We start from the raw sequence: 10,344 nt of genomic DNA on the forward strand, positions 1-10,344 counted from the left end.
ACCTTTAGCAGAATATCAGTCTGTCCCTGATGGTTTTCCTGGAGAGAAGTGGCTTCTTTGCTGCCCTCCTTCAGACCAGGCCTCCGCCTCACAGTGCGTGCAGATGCACTCACACCTGCCTGCTGCCATTCCTGAGCAAGCTCTGCACTGCTGGTAGCCCGATCCCACAGCTGAAACACTTTTCAGAGATGGTCCTGGTGCTTGCTGGTCTTTCTTGCATTGTTTTAACAACAATGGAACCTCTCTCCTTGAAGTTCTTGATGATGCCATAGATTGCTGACAGAGGTGCAATCTTTCTAGCTGCGATTCTCTTTCCTGTTTGGCCATTTTTGTGCAGTGCAATGATGACTGCACGTGTTTCTTTAGAGATAACCATGGATCACAGAAGAGAAACAATGATGCCAAGCACCAGCCTCTTTTTAAAGTGTCCAGTGGTGTCATTCTGACTGAATCCTGACAGATTGATCTCCAGCCCTGTCCTCATCAACACCCACACCTGTGTTAATGGAGCAATCACTGAAACAATGTTAGCTGGTCCCTTTAAGGCAGGGCTGCAATGACGCTGAAATGTGTTTTGGGGATAAAGTTCATTTTCTAGGCAAATATTGATATGCAATTAATTGCTGTTACGCTGATCACTCTTTATAACATTTTGGAATATATGCAAATTGCCGTTATAAAAACTGAAGCAGGTCACTCACCCTCTTCTCAGGCAGGGGGGGCACCACTATGTAAGGATAGGTGACTATCAGGTAGTTCCTCAGCAGCTCGAACTCGCTGTACCTCCTCCACAGGCAGTCAGGCGGGGGGTTCAGGCCCTCAGCGATCGCCTCCATGGATCTTTGATCAGAGAGAAGATCAACACAGAAGGAAGGATCCGCCGCGCCGCGTGCAGCAGCTGAGCTCACCTGGTCTCCAGCAGGTAGACGGTGAAGGTCTCCTGCATGCTCACCGCGTTCCTCCCGCTCCTCTTCTCCGCCTCAGACACGCAGATCTCCATCCTCCGCAGGAGGCACGAGCCCTCTGTCTGCATCTGCCATCACACAACCCGTATGCGTCACGGTGACGGCCCGGCCGGACCGCTAACATCTGACGTCAGGCCAGATCAAAGCGATGACATCAAACAGTGCTGTTTTTACCGCCTTATCCAGGCTCCCGTCAGGTCCTGATTGGTCCGACTCAGCGTTAGAAGTCACCGACCGTCGCTTCCCGTCCTCAGGCTCCGCCATCCTTCCTCATCGGGCCTCTGCGCGCCTATAAGATGCATTACGGTACCTCCGGGTTTTCACTGGAAACAGACCAGTTTGAAACTGGGTTCAGGTTTTAAACTGGGTTCTGTTTTGAAACTGGGTTCAGGTTTTAAACTGGGTTCTGTTTTGAAACTGGGTTCAGGTTTGAAACTGGGTTCAAGTTTGAAACTGGGTTCAGGTTTTAAACTGGGTTCAGGTTTTAAACTGGGTTAAGGTTTTAAACTAGGTTCAGGTTTTAAACTGGGTTAAATTTTTAAAGTGGGTTCAGGGTTTTAAACTGGGTTAAATTTTTTAACTGGGTTCAGGGTTTGAAACTGGGTTAAGGTTTTAAACTGGGTTCAGGTTTTAAACTGGGTTAAGGTTTTAAACTGGGTTCAGGGTTTTAAACTAGGTTACATTTTTAAACTGGGTTCAGGGTTTTAAACTGGGTTCAGGTTTTAAACTGCATTTAGGGTTTTAAACTAGGTTAAATTTTTAAACTGGGTTCAGGGTTTTAATCTGGGTTCAGTTTTTAAACTGTGTTCAGGGTTTTAAACTGGGTTAAATTTTTAAAGTGGGTTCAGGGTTTTAAACTGGGTTAAATTTTTTAACTGGGTTCAGGGTTTTAAACTGGGTTCAGTTTTTAAACTGGGTTCAGGTTTTAAACTGGGTTCAGTTTTTAAACTGGGTTCAGGNGGTTTTAAACTGGGTTCAGTTTTTAAACTGGGTTCAGGTTTTAAACTGGGTTCAGTTTTTAAACTGGGTTCAGGGTTTTAAACTAGGTTAAATTTTTAAAGTGGGTTTAGGGTTTTAAACTGGGTTAAATTTTTTAACTGGGTTCAGGGTTTTAAACTGGGTTCAGGTTTTAAACTGGGTTCAGTTTTTAAACTGTGTTCAGGGTTTTAAACTAGGTTAAATTTTTTTAAGTGGGTTCAGGGTTTTAAACTGGGTTAAATTTTTTAACTGGGTTCAGGGTTTTAAACAGGGTTCAGTTTTTAAACTGGGTTCAGTTTGGAAAGCGAACATAAATGTGATTCTGTTATCAGATCTGCTCAGTTCTATAAATGCTAATTGTTGCTGAATAATAACAGATTAAATTATTAAAACTGTTTTAACTTTAATGTGAAAACCTCTGATAAAACTGCCTTTATTCTGGAATCAGCTGTTTTTACCGTAATGCACAGTAAGGAAGTGCAGATGAGGATCCAGCGCGCATGCGCAGGGCCATCCACCCTGCAGGTCAGGGTGCTCTAGTCCAGTTCTAACCCCCCTGAATGAATGGTTAACCTGGTCATCCTGCCTCTGCTGAGCTGAATCAGGGGATTAACTCTTTAGATTCAGGTTTGTTACAGGATGGTAGCTCTGGAGGACTGGACCTGATCACCCCTGCTGTAGGTGTTCCTGTTCCTCAGAGATGATGCTGTTGTTCTGCAGAGGTCGGACATCTGGATCAGCAGCTGGTTGCGTCACTGCTTCCTGTTTGTGGGCGGAAGCAGAAGCAGCCTCTGGTTCCTGTTAATATTTGCTGATCAGTTATAACATGTTTGTGACTCTTCATCAGATTATCCTGCAAACAGACGATGGCGTAAATCTGCTCCTTTCATTGAATGTAATTGGTAACGACATCATTTAAAATGTTTTAATGATCCAGAACCGCTGAATTAGATCCGTAAAGGTTCTTTTCTTTCCATATTCCTGTCTGATTGTTTGATCCTCCTCAGGGACGTAGATGTTCACCTCTTAGATTCTGACCCACAAAGTGGAACCAGATGTTGACCCATGAGCCAAACTATCGGTGGGATTTCAACCTTTTCTGCAAACCAGTGAACCACAGAGGCAACGAGAGGCGCTGTCACACCTTTGATCAGGGTGGAAAACAGGAAGGCTGGAGAGGATTCTCTCTAGAAGTCACACATCTATAAAACAACCGTTTCTGTAACCAGGCATTAAAAACAGTCTTTATTGATGGTCAAGATGAATCCAAACTCAGACAGATTATAGATCTTTATTGCAAATTAAGCAACACAGCGTTTCAGATTGAGGAGCAGAAACTTCTCTTCCATCCATATTTCCAAGCTTTAAACTGAGGGAGGTTTATCCGTGGAGCAAACCTCCAGCTCAGCACCATCCGCCTGCTGGGAGCCATTCAGTTAGTTTACTGGGAAAGCAGCAGAGGATGAGATACGGATAGGAAGACCTGGAAACAACTGCTGGACCTCATCGGTCCTCATCTGATCCGCAGCGCCTAAAAACGGCCCCAAATAAAATTATTAATCCTGGATTAGTGAGGGCAGGGTGGGACTGGGATGGAAGCAGCAGATTAAGGCTGGATTAGAAGAGAACAGACAATAAGAAAGCCTCAACATCCTCTGCTCTGGAGCAGAAATCCCATCATGTTTAAACCCTCCAGCTGAGTCAGACTGAGTGGAAAGCAGGGAAGCTGTAGGATGATTGGTCGCTGAGTGATGTAGACGCAGCCGTACGTCCCCTCGCCGTCCATCAGGTCCAGACGGACACATGTAGACCTTCTAAAGTCAAACCTCAGACTTCCCGTCCTCTGCCTGCGGCTCTTTGTTCAGACCAGATATAGATGAATCAGAGCAGGCTACTGGTGTCCCACACCTCCAACCTCCACCAAACATTACCTGGACTTTCAAATTTCACACAGAATCAAACGTTCGCATCATTTAGGAGTTTAGGATTTAGGATGTTTAAGCTTCTAAAAGCCTTTTATTGATCAGGAGAAGAATCATCAGGCTGAGGGATTCCTGCAGAGTCTCGCGACTGGATGCAACCAGCTGGTTTTCCTTAGAAAGAAAACTTTGAACCTCTAATTTGACTGCTTGATCTGGTTGATCTGGATCTATAAAGTGACATGTGGTCTTAGAAGTGCTTTCATAGCTCAGCCTTAATAAGCAGAGACATGCTGTGCTGGTAAAGAGGAAACATTCTGAACGTTTAGGGTTAAATTGACATTAAATTAATCTTTAAGAACAAGAATAAAAAAAAACAGAAAACAGGTAGTTTCTTTTTTAACATCTCTGACATAAAAACTGCTTTTTTTTTTCTAAGGAACCGATTTCCAAAACCTTAAGGCACCTGCTGAACTCCTCCCACTAACGTCTGATTGGTTCATGGACAGAAGCCCCGCCCTAAAAAGGACGCGACTTTTCCAACGCAAAGCAAGACGTAGTTTGCTCCGAGGCACATGGACGCCCAGCAGAAGGCAGCGCCCCGCCCCTCTACATGTTAGAGTCATCCGCTCCCATCAGTCACCCTAACCTCACCCAGAGGGGGCGGAGCTTAGCTGGAGTTCAGGATGTTTGTCACGGCTGCTCAGGGCTCTGAGGTTCATCCTGGGAGCCCAGAAAGAAGCAGACTGGCTGCGGGGAGGCCGGAGCGGGGAGAGCGGGGAGGTGGGGGGCAGGCGAGGTAGATGATTGGATGTTCCAGTAATCCCTGCGGAGCTCCAGAGAAGACAGAGCAGGCGTCATAGTCTGTGTGGGACAGTCGGTCTCTGTAGGCAGGGGAGGGACGCTCAGGCACTTCCTCAGGGAGCGCTCGCTGTAAGAGAACATCATTCAGTCAATGGACGCCTTCAGAGGGATCATCAACACATTTCTGCTTTTTTTATTCAATAATATCAAGTCACTGTTAGTCAGGTTGATTCTTTATGTTTGTTAGTCATTATCTCCTTATTTTCACAGAACTATAAAGATATGAGGTCATCAGCGGCACCACTTCTTCATCTATATGGGGTAAAATCCTCCACAGCTAGAAACCGTTTTCAATTTATTGGTTAAATGTGCTGGAAGAAAACAGAGAGATCACATCTCTCCTATCCTGGCTTCTCTTCATTGGCTTCCTGTTAAATCCAGAATAGAATTTAAAATCCTCCTTCTCACATATAAAGCCTTAAATGGCCAAGCTCCATCTGATATCAGAGATCTGATTGTTCCTTATGTTCCTAACAGAGCACTTCGCTCTCAATCTGCAGGTTTACTAGTGGTTCCTAGAATTTCTAAAAGTAGAATGGGAGGCAGATCTTTTAGTTATCAGGCTCCTCTCCTGTGGAACCAACTACCAGTTTTAGTCCGTGAGGCAGACACCCTGTCTACTTTTAAGGCTAGTTCTAGTGGAAAGTTCTTGCTCTTCAAAGGAGTTTTTTTCCTCCACTGTCGCCACATGCATGCTCGCAAAGGTAGTTGCAGCTCATCCAGGAGGAGCAGGTCCTGCAGGTCACAGACTGGATGCAACCAGCTGGTTTCCCTCTCTACCAATCTGACTGCACCACCTCTGTAAGGTGACATGCCATCAATGGGAGCCATAGAAATAAACTGAATAGAATTACTGAGGAGTCGTTCACCTGGTGGAGCCGGCGGGGTTGATTCTCCACGCCTGTCTGTAGACGTCTCCAGCGACGCCAAACAGCCAGCGAACATCAGCTGGAACCTCTGGGATCCACTCCACAAACCTGCAGCAAACAGCAGCTCTTCAGAATCTAGTTTATCTACATCTATGCAGGACTTCAGGCAGACAGCAGAGCATCATGCTGTGGCTGCACTCAGCATCACGGCGGCTTCATTTGATTTATTGTGTTGGAATCAGAAAGTTTATGATCTAAAACGTTTTTATCATTTAACCTTTTTTAACACTGATGTGTTTGTTTTTATACTGTGTTATATAGACCAATTATATTTCTGCACATTTATTAACAGTTTTATTTTAGATCTCTGTTAGAAATATTTTATTTATACTCCGTTTGTGTTTGATGGGTTTTGTTCTAATGAACTATTATGATGTATAATGTGTGATTCATCTTTTATTAACTCTTGCTTAAGATTGTTCCAGATAAAGGTCATGCAATGGACGTGTTGTGGAAGAGACCTGAACAGCCTCTATCACATGTTTCTTCTAAACATGTGTTCTTGGAACAATTCAATTGTAAAACATCCACATGCTTTGTTTTAACCTATGTGCTGAGGTTTAAAGTAAGATCCTTTTGTTTCCCTTCCCCTTAGTTAAACCTCAGCTGGTGTAATTAGGGACATCCCCTTTTCTTAAATAAATAGCGAGGAGAAAGCTGAAGCCTGCAGAGTGGGGTGGAGATTGTAAACTCTGCAGTCTCTTCCTACTCTCCTCGAGTAACTAAATTAATCATCTCTATGCCTTCTTTGTTTCCCTGTATGTATGTATGATGTTTTAGGTGCTTAGACCTGACAATCTCCAAACAATCTTTTTACTGATTAATTTGTTTTTCCTCATCTTGTTTTTTTTTTTCCAATAAAATTGTTTTTTCAGACAAAAAGGACAGAATTCTGTTCTGTTCTGATGTTTCCTGATGCTCCTTTTTAATGAAAATGGGGGTAAATGACCTTTATAAAAACACTAATAAGCAGAAGAGGCTGAATATCCTTTATTTATGCAGAGATGCGCTGGGTGTGTCGCCTGCTAAAACCTCTGTGGATCAAATGTTCTGCAGCTCATTCAGTCCAGATGAGCTGATTTTATAGAGAAAGAGCTTTTTATGGCGTTTAATCGCCTATAAATCAGACACCATTTCAAATAAAGGTTATCTTTAAAATTTTCCTTTCACACAAACTGCTGGTGGAGATGCTCAGTCATCCAGGTCAGAGTCATTCCAAAAAAGTTAAAACAAAATGGACTTTGTTTCCAAGTTTGAAGACATTTCTCTTCCATCCAGGAAGCTTTTTCAGCTCTAAATGTCAGAAATAGCGTTGAGTTTCTCATATCGTCTAAACCTCCATCACTGTTTCAGGGGAACAAAACATCTGGCCAGGCAAACAATGAGCCTTAACGACAGCCTTTTCAGAGGAATGGACCAGTATCGGGTATAACAATGTCAAGGTTTTCTAAGCCATTTCAAGGCTTTGTTTTGGGTCCAGTCTATAAGCCTGGAACTCTGGATGGGAAGAGAAACTTCCAGCGGATTGTTTTTAACTTTGTGGAACAAATAGAAATGATCAGGTTAGTTCAGTGGGAATGGTTCCTGGTCCTGGGAAGATGGTGGGCGTGGCTCTCCATCAGCCATCTAACTGGTTAAACTGGTTGACAGGAGAGTTCAGGGTGGGGCTCGCTGGGAGCTTACCTCTGGGCCACAGAATAGGCCGACTGGACAGGAAGCGTGTAGGGCAGGAGCATGTAGGAGGCCACTCTCAGCGGCAGCATCCCAGACACCTTGGCGTAAAGGCCCGACTTATCCCGGCAGGCCTCACAGAACACTGTCAGACACAACCATGGCATCATTAGCTGCAGCCCATCAGCAATCCCTTCCAAAGGCAGAGCAAACGTCCCACCTTTCTTTATCTGGGTGGGCAGATCCAGCTGCTCATCCAGCCACCAGTGCTTGTCGTGCAGCAGGCGGAGTCTGCGCAGCACCCACTCCTTGGTGGTCTCGGTGGGCTCCGAGCAGCAGCAGCTGCTGGGACTGTCGGGCAGACCGGGACGAGGACGCTCCAGCATCAGCAGGTCTGGGAGCAGAAAACACGCTGGAATGTCACAGAGATACGGAGAACAGGACCCAACTCCAGAGGAGGGAGGAACTCACTGTTCTCCTCCAGGAAGCGCAGAGCGTCCTTATAGCCACTCTGACACATCTCTGCCAGGACCTAAAGGAAAGGAAGGAAGGAAGGAAGGCTTTCTGTCAGCATCATGTTAGCTCTGCTTTACCTGGCGCCACCTACAGGGAACAGAACACAACTACAGCTGCTGCTAGAGTATCCTGCTGGACCACTTCCTCCTGTTTCAGGATCCGTCTATAAAACTACAGCTGATCACCAGAACAGCTCCCAGTTCTCCCAGTTCACCCAGTTCATGGTTACAGCAGCAGCAGCTGCTGATTCTTTTCAGATCACTTTTTAAATATTTGTATTTTCTTCCACTGAGTCTTTGGACTGCTGGATTATGGACCAGATTACTAGTTTATATCTTTACTGGACCAGATTAAAGCCAAATAAAAGCTGCAGACTAATTAACTGCACGCTGCAAAGGATACTAATATATTTAACATAATAAGGAACCAAAACTTTATCTGAATTTTACTCAACTTTATGCAAAAGCCAATGCTGTCGATGCATTTAGGGACCAATCAATGTGGGAGTTTATAGTTCAGCTTTAAAGTTCAGAGGAGAAAATGTAAACTAGGAAACAGCATGGAGGCCAAGGCTCACTGATCCCACATAGATGTTGGTCACCTAGATTTCTTAATCACTGATAAAGAAGACGTCTGCAGCACGATGCTCCTGATCAGCTCATCTGCTGTCAGCCAACAGACGACCAGCAGACATCGCACCACAGAGGTCATGGGGTCACCCTGCACAGCGGCCGAGTGTGTGTTGGACCTCCGCCATGATGGGGGGGGATTTCATCACTGATTTCTATTGCTGATTGCCTGTTGGTACTACAGGATGGACTGAAGCAACAGGCCGCCATATTGGTACTCCCTAGTTAGACCAGTCAGAATGTAAACAATCTGTGCGCTGCAGCATCAAACAACCATGATGGTCTCATTTTCAGGGAGACTGAAGACTTTTAAAATAAAGATAAATTCATCACTTTGACACAGACTGGCTGCTTCATAGCATCAGTACATTAACTTTAAAGGGGAACGCCAGTAAATAATTTACTGACAGAAAAAGTCCTTCCTTGCCTCCATCTTTTACTTGTTGCCTGGTAACCAAACAGGAGCGTTCTGGATGGATTCCTATCCCTGCGGTTTTAGGAGGCAGGCTGCCAGAGAACCATCGGTTCCTGTTCGGCGCCACATGTCAGAGGTCATCAGGCTCCGTCCGTCTCAGCTGGTCAGCTTTTAAAGCAGAACTGTTTCCATCATTAACTTGACTCTAACCAAACAGAGGGGACGCCCGGCTGCAGGAATCCCTCTGATTGGCTCTGACCAGCAGTTTCTACAGATGAAATAAATGAGTGAGGAAGTCGGGTGCTGCTGGATGGGATCTATCATGGTTCTGTTTTAAATGGAACCCAACCTGTTAATGTGACCCTGATCTTTGGCTTTTCACTGAACTGGAAATAAAGATGAGCTGCTCGGCCACCAGGGGGCAGCAGAGTTTGGTTTTGGCTGCGTTGCAGTAGAAGATGATGGTGACCCACCTTGGGTTCGGGCGGGAACAGCGCCCTGCTGAGCCGGTACAGGTTCCCCATGTTCATCTGGATGCTGGTGTTGGTCAAGCGCAGCTCGTGGAAGCTGGTGGAGTTATCCCGCGGACAGATGTCGTTCTCCCCGGAGAACGGGGAGATGCTGATGGTGTTCTTCAGCTCCGACTGAGGCAGGTTATCACTGATGCCGCCGTCCACGTAGCGCTGCAACAAACCCAGGAAAGGTTCTATCAGAACAGACCAATCAGAGCCGCTCAGGTTTACAAAGCTGAACCGGATAGTAAACCTTTACCGGGAGGTTACCCCCCCCCTCACAGAGTTATTTATTTCCAATCAAATGATGATGATCCCAGTGACCGTCTTCCTCACTGTGGCAGAACACTGTTTTACTAGAACATCAGAACCACAGCCACTTCCAATCCAGAGCAGGACGCAGGGATCAGGGATCAGCCCTGGACCCAAACCCACAGGAGGGGGAGGATTTAGGAGGTAAGAGTCCAAACCAGCAGCTGGAACAGTCACCAGCTCCTCATTAGCCAATCAGATTGCTGGGAGGTTCTACAGACCATATAAGCCTGAATCACTCGGCCGGCCTTCATCATCCTCTCCACCTTCATCATCCTCTCCACCCTCCCCTTGTTTCTCTCCCTGTTTGTGGACCAAGTCAGCTTTCTGACGAGGGGATTACTCAATCAGAGGCAAACTCCCAGCAGTTCAGGGAAAACGGCAGCAGAGAGTAAAGTCTTTGTTTTCCAGAGGGACAGAAAGTAGGGCAGTGCTGGAATCCAGGTCACAGTGAGCTGCTGGGCAAACATCCACAATCCCAGACCTCCAGACCCATTTCTACCAAAGACTGCAGAAACTACAGGGGTTCACATGGGCCGTGTTTATAAAAACCACCTAGAACCCAAACATGGGCCGTGTTTATAAAGACCACCTAGACCCCAATCATGGGCCGTGTTTATAAAAACCACCTAGA

At 45.7% G+C, this 10,344-nt stretch overlaps 2 protein-coding genes across 2 annotated transcripts in view; both read right to left on the minus strand.

The window, feature by feature from the left end:
• Window positions 1-1,270, minus strand: part of LOC107101625 (sorting nexin-4-like) — a 14,800-nt gene extending 13,530 nt beyond the window's left edge. The window contains exons 1-3 of the mRNA XM_015400616.1: window positions 1,140-1,270; window positions 909-1,033; window positions 702-840 (exon numbers count right to left, since the gene is read on the minus strand). Of these exons, the coding sequence (XP_015256102.1) occupies window positions 702-840; window positions 909-1,033; window positions 1,140-1,229 (354 nt within the window). The 5' untranslated portion in view covers window positions 1,230-1,270. The remainder of the gene's footprint in view (window positions 1-701; window positions 841-908; window positions 1,034-1,139) is intronic.
• A 2,669-nt stretch (window positions 1,271-3,939) lies between these two features.
• LOC107101622 (patatin-like phospholipase domain-containing protein 2) overlaps window positions 3,940-10,344 on the minus strand; it is a 12,101-nt gene continuing 5,696 nt past the window's right edge. The window contains exons 4-9 of the mRNA XM_015400611.1: window positions 9,360-9,569; window positions 7,798-7,858; window positions 7,547-7,720; window positions 7,339-7,471; window positions 5,596-5,703; window positions 3,940-4,793 (exon numbers count right to left, since the gene is read on the minus strand). Of these exons, the coding sequence (XP_015256097.1) occupies window positions 4,556-4,793; window positions 5,596-5,703; window positions 7,339-7,471; window positions 7,547-7,720; window positions 7,798-7,858; window positions 9,360-9,569 (924 nt within the window). The 3' untranslated portion in view covers window positions 3,940-4,555. The remainder of the gene's footprint in view (window positions 4,794-5,595; window positions 5,704-7,338; window positions 7,472-7,546; window positions 7,721-7,797; window positions 7,859-9,359; window positions 9,570-10,344) is intronic.

This window comes from Cyprinodon variegatus, unplaced genomic scaffold (genome assembly GCF_000732505.1).
Source record: "Cyprinodon variegatus isolate N-32 unplaced genomic scaffold, C_variegatus-1.0 Scaffold1125, whole genome shotgun sequence".
Classification (NCBI taxonomy): Eukaryota; Metazoa; Chordata; class Actinopteri; order Cyprinodontiformes; family Cyprinodontidae; genus Cyprinodon; species Cyprinodon variegatus.